Source organism: Zootoca vivipara, chromosome 1, assembly GCF_963506605.1.
Source record: "Zootoca vivipara chromosome 1, rZooViv1.1, whole genome shotgun sequence".
Classification (NCBI taxonomy): Eukaryota; Metazoa; Chordata; class Lepidosauria; order Squamata; family Lacertidae; genus Zootoca; species Zootoca vivipara.
In genome coordinates, this window is record NC_083276.1 from 58,371,363 (window position 1) to 58,388,337 (window position 16,975).

The 16,975-nt window shown below is 41.7% G+C and overlaps 1 protein-coding gene across 1 annotated transcript in view; it reads right to left on the minus strand.

Moving 5' to 3' along the window:
- Positions 1-3,973: 3,973 nt before the first annotated feature.
- The window catches only part of TPCN2 (two pore segment channel 2), a 36,066-nt gene continuing 23,064 nt past the window's right edge, over positions 3,974-16,975 (minus strand). Inside the window, exons 15-25 of the mRNA XM_035117140.2 lie at positions 16,858-16,917; positions 16,641-16,769; positions 15,987-16,036; positions 15,188-15,287; positions 15,000-15,071; positions 13,375-13,448; positions 12,773-12,857; positions 12,550-12,632; positions 10,844-10,925; positions 9,534-9,619; positions 3,974-8,800 (exon numbers count right to left, since the gene is read on the minus strand). Coding sequence (XP_034973031.2) covers positions 8,722-8,800; positions 9,534-9,619; positions 10,844-10,925; positions 12,550-12,632; positions 12,773-12,857; positions 13,375-13,448; positions 15,000-15,071; positions 15,188-15,287; positions 15,987-16,036; positions 16,641-16,769; positions 16,858-16,917 — 900 coding nt within the window. The 3' untranslated portion in view covers positions 3,974-8,721. The remainder of the gene's footprint in view (positions 8,801-9,533; positions 9,620-10,843; positions 10,926-12,549; positions 12,633-12,772; positions 12,858-13,374; positions 13,449-14,999; positions 15,072-15,187; positions 15,288-15,986; positions 16,037-16,640; positions 16,770-16,857; positions 16,918-16,975) is intronic.

Here is a 16,975-nt window from a genome sequence, read left to right on the forward strand (position 1 = left end):
GTTGGTGCTGACCTTTAAAGCCCTAAATGGCCTCGGTCCAGTATACCTGAAGGAGCGTCTCCACCTCCATTGTTCTGCCCGGACACTGAGGTCCAGTACCGAGGGCCTTCTAGCAGTTCCCTCGTTGCGAGAAGCCAAGTTGCAGGGAACCAGGCAGAGGGCCTTCTCGGTAGTGGCGCCCGCCCTGTGGAACGCCCTCCCATCAGATGTCAAAGAGAAAAACAGCTACTAGATTTTTAGAAGACATCTGAAGGCAGCCCTGTTTAGGGAGGCTTTTAATGTTTAATGGATTATTTTATTTCATTTTTCTGTTGGAAGCCGCCCAGAGTGGCTGGGGAAACCCAGCCAGATGGGCGGGGTATAAATAATAAATTATTATTATTGTTGCTATTGTTATCCCTTTTTAAAAAATTGCAGAAAAATTGCATTATTATTGTAGTCACTTCCCCTAAACTTGACCAATATTATGCATTCTTGTATAATTTCCTCCTAAACCTATACGTTTCTTTGAGCTGAGAACTACATGACACAATATGAAGAACAACTGCATTCCAGTCCACATAATAGATCAGGATGTTTGAATTAGTTGGTTTGCTCTGAATGGGGGATTCCACCTTCCATATTTAGCAATGAGGTAGGAATTGTATCCAATAACTATTGATAAAGAAATGAGTCTGATAAAGTATTCAGGCTTTCTTCAGCCAAGCTAAGAACATTTACCTGGCATCGAATCGCCCAAACCTCAGTAGCTGTAGTCGAGAAAGTCTCGTAGATAAAGCTGTGCCCTACAGAGCAGCCATCATGCTTGAAATACACTGAATAGGGACAGTGACAATTGCATAAATGACAGACAAACGGAAGCATTTATGGAAGCTAGAAGGATTTCCACCAGTAGTCTTTGTATTAGAGATGAGCCTATCAATGAAGTAATAATAATGTGGGGGCGGGGCATTGTGTGTGCATTTTAAAATCTCTGTTCTGTTTTCTTGCAGGCAGTCCTCAAATATCATTTTGCTGACCCTGGTCAAATGCATAACAGGATCTGAACTAATAAGGGTAGTATTCAATTGTCAGCTGGGATAGCTCAGTCGGGAGAGCATGAGACTCTTAATCGCAAGGTCATGGGTTCGAGCCCCACTTTGGGCAAAAGATTCCTGCATTGCAGGGGGTTGGATTAGATGACCCTTGTGGTCCCTTCCAACAGTTCTATGATTCTATGAGTTAGGTCCATTAATTTCAATGGGTCTACTAGGAGTAAAATTAAGCTGACTGTCACCCAGTGATATTGTGTGAGCATGGTTACAGGCTGTTCCCTCAGGCCCTGATTGTAGGAGGAGGCAGAATCTGGGAACCAGGCCCAAAATAAAATGAGACTTGTATTGGAGAATATCCTCCATCCATATGATACATCATGCCCAGAATAATTCCAGTTTGTGAACAAACATTTCAGCTTTCTGTCCCCCCCCCATGTGAGCAAGTTTTTGGCCATAAAAAAAAGCCATTATCAACATTTATGGTCTTGTGCTATTCAACTCTGCTGTAACCGACACAGCTGGAAGGATGAACGTCCTTCACAGCAAAGTTACAGAATCCAAAACCTGCCTGATATGAACTGGGTTAACAGCACACTTGGGCAACAGGTGTTGTTGCTGCCCCCGCAAGCTGGGGTAGTGGATTAGCCAACCCCCATCAGGCCAGGAGGGTCTGTAGCCCAAAATCTAAAGCAAACAAAGCAGGTGCTCTCCTTGTCGATCCAGCCAGCGGCCCGATTGAATTACGTTTCGAAAGAATGGCTTTGCCTCTTTCATGAAATTCAATTATGGAAAAAGAGAGGTGGCACCTTCTGTGATGTGATGGAGTCGAAAGGACAATCTGCTCTTCTTGTGGCCTCCTTCTGTTGGCTACTTTGATCTGAGTTTTATTGTCTGGGTTTAACACCTTCACCTTTAATTCCAAACAGAGGAGGTCTTTAGAGCCGTTTTTCTATAGCAAGGATTGTTCAGGCCTTTTTAATAGGAACCCTCAATTATCCAGGAAGCCAGAAACTAAATACACATAGGTTTGGTGAAATATAAGATTATTCTCACCAGTATTAAAACAGGTAGGAGAGGCCACATTAAAGACTCGGGTTTTACTTTCTAAGACCATTGCTTAATAAAAAGCGCACTGGCAACAGCTCAGCAGCACATTAGGGCTGGAACCAGTTCAACCCAAAATGCAGAAAGGAGATGTAGCTGAGTAAAATAATACAGGTTAGACAGGCTCTCCTGCTCACCTCAATGAGATCTTTATTGTAAAGAGCTACCACCATATTGACATGACCCAAGGCCGTGGCAGTTCAACACTATAGTGTTACAGATTTGCATCACAAATCTCCGTGGAACAATACCACACTCCTCTGCTGGATAGAAGTGCAACCCAAGCTGCCAGGACCCAATCCTGCACTACAGTTCTCATGTACATTTCAGGACCAGAAAGAGAATAGCCATCTAGCCAAGCTTCCACGCTGACAAAGGAAAAAAGAGGGGGGGGGGTTTCCACTTGTTCATTCTTTCACTAGACAAAATATGCCTCTTTTAGTAAGTCAACTTGTCTGTCTTCTAGACTGTAACAATTTAACATATTTCCTTTCTTTCTTATTCCAACTTTCGGCTGATGCTAGCCTCTTAAGATTTCATGAATAAGATTGTCGTCGTCTCCCATATGTTTTCTAGCCATTTCTGTTTTAGCTGTAAGCTGCCATGAGTCCCCCGTCAGGGGAAAAGGTAGGATATAAATGAATATTTAAATAAATAAATAACATTCCTAGGTTCCTTTCTTTGGCCATACCTGATTGCTGGTTCACTAGTTTCCTATTTTCTAGTAGTTGGGAGTCCAAGATGATGAAAGAGAAAATGGAAATTGTGATTAACAAGTCTACTTTTGCAGAATTATAGATATCTGTCTTGCAGTCAATTTCAGATGTGGCGTCATCTTGGGAAGTGCATGGATGCCTGTATGACTGCTATGAATTGGGACCTTTGGTATAATAAGAAAAAGAGAAAATGCAGAAACACTACACACCATTGGCATGTCTGCCTGACATACACACAGGTTGGAGATGTCATCTTTTGCTAGATTCTATCCCCATGGTTGAACTTGTTCTGTTCTACCAGATGACAATGGGTTAGACCAGGGGTTCCCAACAAAATTTTCTCGAGGACCCCTCATCGAGCCGCTATTGTGACAAGGACCCCCATTAATTCCTAATCCTAAAATTAAAAAGTGAGAGCCAAATTAAGAGTCTTTTTATATTTTATATGTTTTTTACAGTTACAACAGAGTACTCCATCAGTATACAGTTAGTTTTAATTTTCAGTTCTTAATGAGATGAGTTAAATCTGTCCTTTGAGTCCATTATTTCTGAAATATTAGGTTCCAAACTTGAAACTTTCACTCTGAAATCCGACCGCATGTCGAGCCGATTCCTATATTTGTTTTTCATGAAACACATGGAAGAAAATGCTTGCTTTGTTTACAAACACTACTGTTTTGCAAAGAGGCAGCGCGCGCCAGGGAGGAGGGAGGGGAATGGAGAAGACAGGGTACCTGCGCAGTAGCGCACAAATGAAGCCGACGCGCGCAAAGCATCTTGGGGAGGTGAGCGTTAGTAGAATGCGCGCACTGCCTCTTTGCAAAACAGACTCTGCGCTAGACTCTGCTCATGCAGGAAGCGGCCAAAACAAAAAATCTGTTATCATACGAAATATATTTAATATATTATATTTTTTATTCTAATAGCATCTTGCGGACCCCTCTGGCATAGCTCGCGGACCCCTGGGGGTCCCCGGACCACCTGTTGGGAACCACTGGGTTAGACAGTGAAAAGAGCAATGTTGGTACAAGATGATACCTATGCACATTTACTTTGGAGTCAGCATAACTGAGCTTAATGACCCTTGTTTCTGAGATGAGGAGTCAAATAAAAAAAATAAATAAAATCTTTATTACGGTCATAGACCAGCATAAGTAGATGGGGAGATTATGGTAAAAACAGAGAATGATTTTCAAGCTTTTTCTACAGGGCATGAGGATGGATCATGTTGAATAAACAAGGTGAGAAGTGTCTATGCTGGAGGGGCTCACAACATTAACACCTCAGAAGGACTTGTTTCTCCCATAGCCACAGCCTTGGATTCAAACAGAAATCAAACATCTCTCTCTCTCTCTCTCTCCCTCTCCCCGGCTTGCTGCTTTTCTTCACTCATTTAAACTTTGTGACTACGACTTATAACACCTGCATGCAGATTGCATACAAAACTATAAAACCATCTTGTTTCCTTCGGCAGCAATATTGTACCCATTTCAACGAAGGAGACATACTTTCAAGTATACATGGCTGACAAAGGCAGGGGGTTCTCTTTGAATACAACGTGCAAATCTAACATTAACATGAAACTTTTCAAGGCCTTGAACTGTCATTTCTTGTACGGTTCATCAGTTCCCTCCTGGTAAAAGTAACACAACACTCATCCTTGTCGGACTCTGTTGTGTTGAGTAGTTTTCTGTGCATGAGATATACAGTAAATAATTGCACTGGTCTGACATTATCAAAGTCAATCCTCAATGAGAGCCCATGTGATGTAGTGAATAGAGTCTCAGACTAGGACACAGGAAGCTGCCTTATACCAAGTCAGCATCTAGCTCAGTACTATCTGTACTGATTGGCTATGGCTTTCCAGGGTTTCAGGTAGCGCGCATTTTCAACTCTGACTAGAGGCATTGAACCTGGGACCTTTCAGATGCAACGCAGGAGCTCAGCCAGTGAGCTATGCCCTTCACCAAACTGGGATAGCCTTGCTCCCATTCCTTGATCAGCAATAAAACTCACTGAGTGACTCTCTCTCAGCCTAACTTACCTCAAAGGATGTTTTAAGGATATAGTTGATTTGGCAAGCAGGGGGAGAGATGGCACCCTGATAGCCATGGAGGAAACATGGGATAAAAATGATTGAGCAAATATTACTGTCAGTTGCTCACTTGTGTAATCTGACTCATAAGGCAGGAATTTAAGCAAAAATATGGCAACATCAATTGAGCTAAACAATGCACAAATAAGAGGTTGACAGTAACCCACCTCAGACAAAACTGCCCCCCAAATTAAGTCAGAAAACCAGATGACAGCTTAAGATTTCAGACAGCCCAATTTCAAACAAGCAGACACACAATAAATGGGAGGATTCCAGTTATTTCAAAAATATTGTATATTAACAAGTAATTACATTCAAATTCTTGTGCTCTCAGTAATGGACTTGCATTGATACACTTAATTTTTAATGCATTTTTAAAAATCACAAAAGACACAATTCTAGTGGTTTTTCAATAAAAGATCCCAGAGCATGAGTAAAAGGTATGTTGCATTGATATATTGGGCACAATGTGGTCAAATGGCACTATTTTTTTTATTTTTTAAAAAAAGAAAGTTGCATAAGAGGAACTTTTTAGGAGCCCCAACTGGTGTTAAGAGTATAGAAAAATTCTCATTTTACTTGTCGTTTGAAAAGGCGAAAAATTACAGAGACATACTGTTCACAACTAAAAGTGAAACTAAGCTAAGACATGCCCTAGCCATTATTAGATGGAGGAACATAAAAAAACAGTCCCAAAGTTCCCATGAGTTTATTATAAATGAAGAACCAGGTAAATAAAGCTGGCATGTCCCAGAGAAAGCTATGGTACTGTATGTTCATTATTCCCAATGCGCTAGCCTTGTACACACAGGCATATTTTTATTTTATTTTTGTATGAGGAGAGCATTCAGAACTGCAATCCTTTATGTGCAGTCTGAAGTGGTGCAGTGCTGGAAGCAGTGCCGGATTTATGTATAAGCTAAACAAGCTATAGCTTAGGGCCACACTCTCTTGCCCCCCCCCCAAAAAAAATGTAAAGGGAAAATAAACTGGGTGTACTGGATCAAAAACTTTGATAAAATACATTTTTTTATGTGCAAATGGCTTTAGTTACCTATTAGGTCCATAAATTACCATATAGTATATATTCAACACAAGAAAAACAGCAACAATTTGTTGTTGGCAAAGGAAAGCTGGACATATAAAGGACCCCATCACCTTCAGTAGCTTAGGGCCTCATCAAACCTAAATCTGGCCTTGGCTGGAAGTACAGTATTCTACCATGTGACTGAACTGAAAATGTATGTTGCCTTGAAAGAGCTCTACTGATGCTAAGATAGGAATGATCCCAGGGCTGGTATAATGGAGCATACATGTGAAATTGCTACAAATTGCTTCTTTTTACAATTCAATTTATCTTTGCTCGTCAACTGCAAAGATTGGAACTGTTTTCCTGAGGAATAAACGTGGTGTGCCAGTTTCTGTAATTTGTGCGACAGGTTACTCAACACATTCTGATGTCCCTCTTCGATTTTCTGTACACTTCCCCCCCCCCTCCAGGTTGCCGTTTGGGGGACAAGTGGCACCTCTCAGGGGTCTGGCATGGGACCTCCAAGTTACTAAACCCTCAAAGCTATGCACAGCATGTCTAAAGAGGAAAAGGATCCCAGCAGACAGTTTAAAGAAATTTAAAATTCAGGATTGCAATGTCCAAGAGGTTACTTGGTCTAAAACTGCTTACAGACCTAGAATCTAAGACTGTAGATGAAGTCCACAAGGAGAATGGGGGAAAGGGGGGTGGCAAAGAATGCCTTATGATGAAAATAACAGAAAGGGGCTATTTAATAGCTCTTGCTGACTAAATGAATCACAGGAATGGCTATCAGAAGCGATGTGTCACAACACAGATCTCCTAAGGCAGGGATAGTCTCCATAACATCTGCTGTCTGTATCGTGGTGTAATGAACTACTTTTACATCTAAAACTGTATTTTTAGGACTCTTTCAAGGAATCACATCCCAAGGTATTGCACACATGCTGTGATGGAACCACAGCTCATTCCTGCACAAGAGAATTTTATCTAAATGCCCAAGACAAATATTTAGACTACGACTACTACAATTAAAAGCACTGAGATTTTCCTGCTGTAATTCTATTTTTTGTGTTTTAAAATTTGATGGCACAACAGCCTCGAATTCTCATTTTACTAATGTAAAATGGATGTTGGTTTCTCCTTTGTCTAATGGGATTCAACAGCAACGCAATAGTCCAAATACCAAAGGCTGTCTAGAAGTTTTATTTCACACTGCCAATAACTTCAGAGTCTAAACTTGAAACACGGCTTTAAGCACCGGTCTTCGTAAGCATGGCAATGTATGGAAGTTAAAGCTCCATGCAACCTCAAGATCCCATATGTAACTTTCTAGCAAAAAACCAAACCCCTGAGAAACAAAAGGATGATAATGCTAATAGCCAGAAAGGGTAGTACAATTAGGAATGAAACATGCGCTCGGCAGTCTAACAATTTTATGAATGTGTAGAAGCAAAACCCCTAAGAGCAAAGGGGCGCTTCCTCTCATCTTCTACTTGCCATATAAAACCCATAGTGGTCCTAATCCAGAGGCAGTCATGTTCCACAAGGCATTTCTCATGATCAGATAGCGGCCTGAGATAGCGAATGAGGCAGTGCATTCTCCTGCAAGAAAGAGGTGGCTCATCTGACGAGCATCAAATTTGCCCACAGGTTTCCCAAACCAAGACGTGGCATATGTGCACAGAAGCCTGCTTCAATGCACATGTCTCCCTTATTGCAACAAGGCATATAAACATATATATCTGTATATCATCATCAACAACAAGGAGGCACAATCCATCAAGCTCAACTATTGTGAAACTGCCAATCCATTTAATAAGGCATGTGTGGGAATTTAAAATAGGGAGAGCAGGTCTGCGGTTCTCAAACCCCTTCAGTGTAAACCCAGCAACAGGCACAACTGAGTGCAATTGCTATGAAGATGCTGTACTGGCACTGCAATATTCTTCATTCTAACCTAGGCTGCATATACACTTTACCATTAAAGCACATTCAAAGCCTATTTTCCTCTCAAAGAATTCTGGGCACTATAGTTCATTCATCGATGATAGGAAATGCAGCTCTGTAAGGGGTAAACTACAGCACCTAGAATTTTGGAGAAGAATGTGTTTTTGATGTGCGTATACACAGTCATAGATTTACCACTTTGGAGCAGATGATATTGGAAAAGAATTCCCAGGATAATGGCATCTTGTTTCAATCCTCAGCTTTTGCATTGTTTACTTTTTAAAAAGATGCTATTTTTCCAAGAACTTTCCCCGTTATCAAGGCATTGTCCGTGGCACATCACATGCACAAAAATAACAGAAAAAGCTAAGTCCAACTAAGTCCAAGTTTATGTTTTCAAATTCCAGCAACAAGCCAGCGTAGTAGTTCTACATCTTCCACAGTTTCCATTCTAAAGTGCCGTGTCATTAATGCAGTTCCCTTCTTTAAAATACTTAATTGCTCTGTCACATTATTTCCCAGATTTTTAAAGTCCCGTATTTTTAATGTGACAGTGCCATAAGCTTATAAAAGTCAACTTAAAATAAAGTCAAATGAGGATTTTTTAAAAAAATGTTTTAAATGAACCATTTAAAACAAACCTTTAAAGACCATGTACTACAGGCACCATTCAAAAATAAAATCAAAGATACAGAGTACTGTACTTCTTTCAGAAAGATTTCCGATATCTTTCCTTCTGCTATAAAACCTGCATGCAGGCATGACTAGGAGAAACTTCTGCTTCCACCTGTGTCATCTACATAGATGCATATGTGGGTGCTGGTGAAGTTTTTCAATCAGCTCTTCCTCTGTAGGTTCTTCCAAAACATCTCTAGAAGGACAAAACAGGAGCCATCAGAAGTCAACGGAGCCAATGTCTCAGCTCAGATTTTGCACACCTTTATGTACTCTAGATGCAACTTCTACCGTCACTTGAACATTAATAACCTCGGTGGTGGCACACACTATCTAAGTTGGTCTTCAAGGTACAATTCACCCACAAAATGTTTTACAGTTATCCCATATGCCCTTGCAGAGAATATAAAAGAATCCAACATCAAAAGGGGATTCACTCTCTTTCAATCAGGGAAAATAATACATCTTTCTAAAATCTAGTACCACACTGTGTCTTGCCAAAATTTGTCTATAAGGCTGGTCCCTATTGAAAATTCCGATCTTCTAACAGAGTTAAAGAAACAATCACTTGTGCAACATAAATTTCGCAGCCCTTGGGGCAAATCTAGTGTCAACAGCCATTCCACTAGCAGGGGTTAGCAAACTTTTTCAGCAGGGGGCTGGTCCACTGTCCCTCAGACCTTGTGGGGGGCAGGACTATATTGGGGGGAAGGAGGGATGAACTAATTCCTATGCCCCACAAATAACCCAGAAATGCATTTTAAATCAAAGGACACATTCTACTCATGTAAAAACACGCTGATTTGATTCCCGGACCATCCGCGGGCCGGATTGAGAAGGCGGTTGTGCTTTAGTTTGCCTACCGATGAACTAATCCTTAAAACATGTTGTTTTAAATCAGGAAATAAGATTAAGCACTCCATACTCACCGGAACATGAGTTCCATTGTCATCTGGTATTCAACTTCGGAGAGAGATGGTCGATGGCAGAGACGGTCCCATTTATGGATAAAATTCTGCCAGTCAAGAGAAAGAATGGGAAGAGGGCTATTTCAGGTGGTCTTTCTGAGAGTTGCTCACTTCCACACCCACCAGCCAAGCATGAGTCTACTCATGGAAGCAACCATTCATGGAAGTCTCAGCTGCAGGCCCCATAAAAGTGAGGTGTACCAGGAGCAGTGGAAATCTGCTCTCCCGGATTTCATGGAAGTTGGTGGTGAAACTTCCATGACTTACCTGCCCCTAATCACCACAGCAGCCTTTCTGTGCTGAGTAAAAGACAGACAATTTGAACCTGCTCTAAGTCCCAGGATATAAGGTAGCCCAGGCAAGGACAAGGCTTTTGAAATCAGTCTAAATATTGTTTGGGAGAGGTACTGTAGGGCTAGACCCAAACTTCAGCCCTCCAGATGTTTTGGACTATAATTCCCATCTTTCCCGACCACTGATCCTGTTAGCTAGGGAACATGAGAGTTGTAGGCCAAAACATCTGGAGGGCCGCAGTTTGGGGATGCCTGGGCTAGACAGATGTGCCAAAATAAATAAATAAAGACGTTTTCATTGTACTTGGGTGTCAAGTCATTTAAGGCTTTGTACAGTGGTTCTAACACTTCAGGCCTAGTAGGGCAGGCAATGTAGTTCCCTGAGGAAAGGGGTGGTATATCTCTTGCCATATCGTACAACAAGTGGGCAGAGTGTTCTGCACCAACTGCAGCTTCCGGGCCATCTTCAATAGTAGCCCCATGTAGAGGGAATGGCAGTAATCCATCCAGGAACATGGTCTAGGAATAACCACAGACAGTGAACCAGCTGTATCTGGGTATATGTGACATTCCTTGCCTCCAACAACTGCTTAGAATTGAGGAGTAGCCTGAAGCTACATATCTGCTTTCTCAGGTGATTTCCAGAACAAGCTGACAGCCCTGTGCCTGGACCTGAGCCCTAAGGACCAACAGGGCCTCCTTTTTGTCAGGCTCCAGTTTCAGTTTACTGACCCTCTGACCCTCACCCAGCCCAATCCTGCCTTCGGGACACCGGTTCAGCAACTGAACAGCCCTTTCTGATTCAGATGGAATGGAGAGAAAGAGCTGGGCATCATCCGCATACTGACAACATTGTGTTCCAAATACTGCCTGTACGATAGCATAGCTTGCCTATTCCATTTATCCATCAGAGGGTTTGCTACTTCAAGAAGAACAAAAAGTGAATTCTCTTGTGATAGTTAAGCCCATCGGCATTACCTCCAGAAGCAAAGCAATGAACAGATTGACCCAGATGACAGAGGAAATCAGCCACCAGGAGACAAAGTATAATTTTGACCATCTACAGAGGGAAACAGATACATATATTTAAAGGTAATCAAATAACACCTATTATTCCAAATGAATGGGTTGGATCCAGACTTAATCATGCTTAGGTTAAGCCCATTGAAATTAATGGGATTTAAGTTAGTCAGGCATGATCAACTCTAGATTCAACCCAATGTGCACTGCTCATGCAGGTGGACAGGCGGCCCACATATACTGTACTGGCACACCTTCAGAGGTCATTCAAAAAACACTGCATTGCAAGTTCCACAATCAGGACATATTCCAATCCCTGCTCTCCCCAGTCATGAAAGATGAAACACAGCATTCCAAGAATTCTTTCTTCCAATAGGTATGCCTGTGTGAACAGACATGAGCTTCAAAACATGGTAAGTGACATGAAGCAGATTTGGGTTCTTTTTTGTCTAGCAGAAAAGTCACCTTTAAGACAATCCCATTTCTCTTTATTTATGCTCTGGACTTCATAAGGGATCCATGTGTTCTACTGGGGATAGGTCTAACCATGGTCCCCATAACCCTGGATGCAGCCTGATCTCCATTAGGGGGTTATCCTACACTGTTTCTTAAGACTGCATATTTTAGAGCTTTCCTATCATGCCCTGAAATGTGCCTCTTTCTCCCACCCCACTCGCCCGCCCACCAAACAGTACAATTTGTATCATTCTGCTGTTCTTATTTGTTTCATTTATCATCCATAAAAGTATTTTTTTAAAGAACAAAATGTTCTAGAGAACTTTTAAGAGATCTCACTCGCTTGGTTGGTCCTGATAAAGGGACTATCTGCTGGTTGCTTTGGGGCTATTTCTAAAGGGCCTACAAAATGCATCTCTCAGTGCTGAGTTTCTGAAGCAGCAAGACGTGTGGATCCAGAATTGGCCTCCACGGTCACTTAGAATAGAATCATAGAATCATAGAGTTAGAAGAGACCACAAGGGCCATCCAGTCCAACCCCCCGCCAAGCAGGAAACACCATCAAAGCATTCCTGACAGATGGCTGTCAAGCCTCTGCTTAAAGACCTCCAAAGAAGGAGACTCCATCACACTCCTTGGCAGCAAATTCCACTGTCGAACAGCTCTTACTGTCAGGAAGTTCTTCCTAAAGTTTAGGTGGAATCTTCTTTCTTGTAGCTTGAATCCATTGCTCCGTGTCCACTTCTCTGGAGCAGCAGAAAACAACCTTTCACCCTCTTCCATATGACATCCTTTTATATATTTGAACATGGCTATCATATCACCCCTTAACCTTCTCTTCTCCAGGCTAAACATACCCAGCTCTCTAAGCCATTCCTCATAAGGCATCGTTTCCAGGCCTTTGACCATTTTGGTTGCCCTCTTCTGGACACGTTCCAGCCCAGAACTGGACACAGTATTCCAGGTGAGGTCTGACCAGAGCAGAATACAGTGGTACTATTACTTCCCTTGAGCTATTGATGCAGCCCAGAATACAGACCCATTGTTAAAATTGTGTTTATGGAAGACAATCTTACTCGGCTACGAGTGATCGCCAAAGAAGAAGAAGACTACAGAAGCAGACCAAACGTCTTCCCCCCCAAAATGCAAACATATTTTTTTTACTTTGGAGACATCTGCCAAATGTACAGCTTTTGGCCATTACTTACGGAGATGAGTATCTGGAATATGCATCCAAGAAAACCTGCCAGTTGTTCACAACCATCACATCCCACAAAGTCACCAGGGATGCCTGATGGACAAGAATGAAAAAATGAGCCGTAATGGAGATTATTCTGATTTGAGATTTAGCAGCAACAGCAAAGAGAGGCCTCAAACAAGCCAACGGGTAAATGTTGAAAATGACAAGCAATCCCTAATGAAAACACTCACCGCAAAGTCATCAAAGTTGTTTGGCCAATACTGCAGCTGTTCAAAGGTGCCACACTGCAAAGTGCCATTTGTTGCATTGACACCGCTATAAATGAAAAATAAGTGTAAAGTTGTTTCATTATTGCGTACAATGCATTGCAGGACCAGATGAGATGCTGCTCTGCAGCTGGCTATGTTTGCATATGGAAATTACCAGCACTTCTTTCTGCCTTAAAGGTAAAGGGGCCCCTGACCATCAGGTCCAGTCGTGTCCGACTCTGGGGTTGCGGCGCTCATCTCGCGTTATTGGCCGAGGGAGCCAGCCTACAGCTTCCAGTTCATGTGGCCAGCATGACAAAGCCGCTTCTGGCGAACCAGAGCAGCGCACGGAAACACCGTTTACCTTCCCGCTGTAGTGATACCTATTTATCTACTTGCACTTTGATGTGCTTTCGAACTGCTAGGTGGGCAGGAGCTGGGACCGAGCAACAGGAGCTCACCCCGTTGCAGGGATTCGAACCGCCGACCTTCTGATCAGCAAGCCCTAGACTCTGTGGTTTAACCCACAGCGCCACCTGGGTCCCCGACTTCTGCCTTAAACCCACATTTTAAGTGAGACTTACCTGATGCTGCCCATGGGAGTAATGGCACCCCTAAACAGCTCCATCCCTGCTATTGCAAATGCATAGAAAACCACCTGGGAGAGAACAAGTTGGGCATCAGTTACTTTCAATTGCTAAGCTACCAGTGCAAAGTCATTGGCAAGACGGGAGTCATTTTATAGGTAAGCTCAACGTTTTCCAAAGCACACTAATCTTTGTTCGCTTTTGAATTTTAATATAAGCAGTTTGGAAAAGAAGCGAAGACAGCAAAACCTCAAAGTACCTGCTCTATAGTAATCTCATTGAAGCAAAATACAAGCCCTGGGAGCATATTCAGACGCAGAGGGATGGCTCGCGCCAGGATCTTGATACATGCTCCTTCATGTGCCTTCTGGGCTTATTCAGAGGATGGTATCATGTGCCTTTTCTGAATGCCTGCCTTGCTTTTCTGGCTTTGAGGATTGTGGTCAAACTTTCTAAAAGCCCTAATTGCACCCACTGGCGCATGCAGATACAGACACATAAAGAGGAAGCTCGTGCTTCTCTGCAGCACATAGCTTATGGTTCGCAGAACAATCATTTGCCACCTTATGATTCTCAGTGTCCTGACGCCCACTATTGCTTTGCTCAATTTTAAATAAATTAATTAATCATAGAAACACTTCCAACAGCTATCTGTGTTCAGATCAGATATGACAGATATCCCCCTTTCCTAAGGGATTTGCTCCATCTAAAATAGGCACATTGAAACAAGAGAGGAAGGCAGGAAACAGAGGCACAGGTAGTTGGAGAAAAGTGGCTATTTAAAACAAAAACAACAAACTTTTGCTTCTGGCCTTACTGGGATATTTATCTGTTCCTACGCTTCCGTGATAGAAAACTCCCACAAATTGTCTGACAAGCTATTTGAGAGATTTATCTTTACCTTGCAATTCCTAAATCTGTCAACAGATGGCACTTCACCCTTTAGGACAGCAGAGCTTTCCAAACTCTGTGTCGCAACACATTAGTGTGTTGACTGCAGTGTGTAAGTGGTTTGTTAATAAAACTGAATTGCAGTGTCACGAAATGATGCATGTCTAAAAAGTGTGCCACCAACGTGAAAAGTTTGGAAAGCTCTGCTTTAGGACAACTCTTATTTTTAGTCAATTAAGTTTTACTCTGATTAACCCAATGGGTTTGATCATTTCAGTGGATTTACTATGAGTAAAATTTAGCTGACGTAGTACTACCCTTTGCTTTTATATAAGCATCTTACATACAGTGGAACCTCGGGTTACAAACAGCTCGGGTTACAAACACTTCAGGTTACAGACTCCGCTAACCTGGAAGTAGTACCTCGGGTTAAGAACTTTACCTCAGGATGAGAACAGAAATCGTGCGGTGGCACGGCAGTAGCGGGAGGCCCCATTAGCTAAAGTGGTACCTCAGGTTAAGAAAAGTTTCAGGTTAAGAATGGACCTCCGGAACAAATTATGTTCATAACCAGAGGTACCCATTGTATTTTAAAAACCATAAATGATCCATACATTATTATAGATAGATAATGCTGTGATAACAGTGACCATACTGATCCCACCAGGGTGACCAAAGTTTGCTTGCATATATTCTATTGCCAAATATTGTTTTATAAATCTTTCACTTACCACCAAGATCCCTGCGAAAGATCTAATGTTTTTCACAAGGTCCAACAGTGTACTGGCAACTAAGGACATGAACTGGAAAAAGAGACAGAATCATTAGGATTTTTTAATTTTTAAAATGGTTCTTATACTTATTATAACAGAGACTACAATCAAATTCAGATAAAAGCAACACAATGAAGCAGAAGTACCTTTATGTTAGGGATGATACGCAGAAATCTGAACACAATCAGCATGTTTGCCAGGCGAACCATGTCCCACAGAGAAAGCAAGCCCAACATTTCAGGTCTCCTAGAATTAAGATACAAACAAAAAAACAAAAAACCTGGGAGAACGAACCAACACTATAAACTACATCTGCTTTTCTAAGCTAACTAAAAGTGTGATCTTACTCAAGCAAGATTTTCATGCCAGTATTGGAAAAAGGAACACAATGCCACAGAGTCTTAAATTAACACCTTTGTCTTAAGAGTTATAAGCTGATAATGCCATGGTCATTTCCCCATCCTCAGATCACACTGACGTGCTATCCTTTCCAAGCTGCAATGTTCCAACTGGCCTGCAACCCTCTTATCAAACTCCATTTTAAAGGGGCTTGAGACTGAAGAGAAATACATTTTGGTTATGGTCATACAAAGCCCCGTAGCTGCAAGCCTGCTCTTTGCTCTAAAAGGATTTTCCACTGTCCATTGCAGATACTTTCAGATCGTCATGTAATACAGATTATAAACCACTATGTCCCTCCTTACAGTGCCTCATCATCATCATCATCATATTCCTACAAATAAAGAGATACCAGAATCAACCACTATCAGAAAAAAAAAAACACCAGTTGATTTTAGAGCTGGATGTGAGGCAGCTCCCAGTCACGAGTTTCTAGCCCCACTTTTGTCCAGCAAGAATTCTAGCAAGAAGCAAAGTGGATGTTGGTTAAAACATCAAAAGTTGCCGGTTTCTGGAAAGCTGAAATTGCTGACAAAGAGCACATACCAGCCTCGATGAGGAAATCCATAGACAGCAAATGTCGACACCTCCAAAACCTTTGAGAAGAAGGAGCAGAGCAAAGCTATAGCAATTTCAATCGCTATACAATAACTGAAATTTAAGTAGTAGAAAATATCTATTAGAAACAAATGTCCTATTAACATGCTGGGGAGATGGTTACAGGTAGGTAGCCGTGTTGGTCTGGATCGAAGTAAAATAAAAAAATTCCTTCAGTAGCACCTTAAAGACCAACTAAGTTTTTATTTTGGTATGAGCTTTCGTGTGCACACGAAAGCTCATACCAAATACCAAAATAAAAACTTAGTTGGTCTTTAAGGTGCTACTGAAGGAATTTTTTTATTATGCTGGGGAGAGATCTTTATAACAAGCAAGGTCCTTTAAAAAAAATTCTTTCTTCTGCATCCAACAAAGTAGTTTTCACCCATGAAGGAAATATAACCAGCACAGTCATACTTTTAAACTCTTACAAACAGGAAGTTATTTTCTGATTTGACTGTGCAAAACACGCACACACGGCCTGGGTGAAGTCACATGTACATTCTCTTTTCCTATTCTATCCTACAGCCAACAATTTGTGGTCAGTGGTCATCTTTACAGTAAAAAAAAAAAACAGAATGGAACTTGCGTAGCAATACTCACCATCAGAACTACAGTCAGAAGGCCATCAAATATGTTGCTTGGGTAAGATATGTATCTTTTTAATCCCAGTGCTAGAATTTTCAATGACATTTCCAGGAGGTAGTAGAAAATGAAGACACAGTTTATAACCTTGAAAATTTAGAATTGAGATGCACATTAAGAATTGAGCATTTGGAAGAGCAGCTCTTACACAGAAAGCCAGGGAAAGTGGCCTTACCCCTAAAAAAAAGTCGTCCCGTGCAGCAGGTTGCTTATCTGCATCTAGTACCATGACCACCTTAAGGGGAAGAGAAACAGATACTGGTCAGTTGGCACCAAACTTTTAAACTACAACA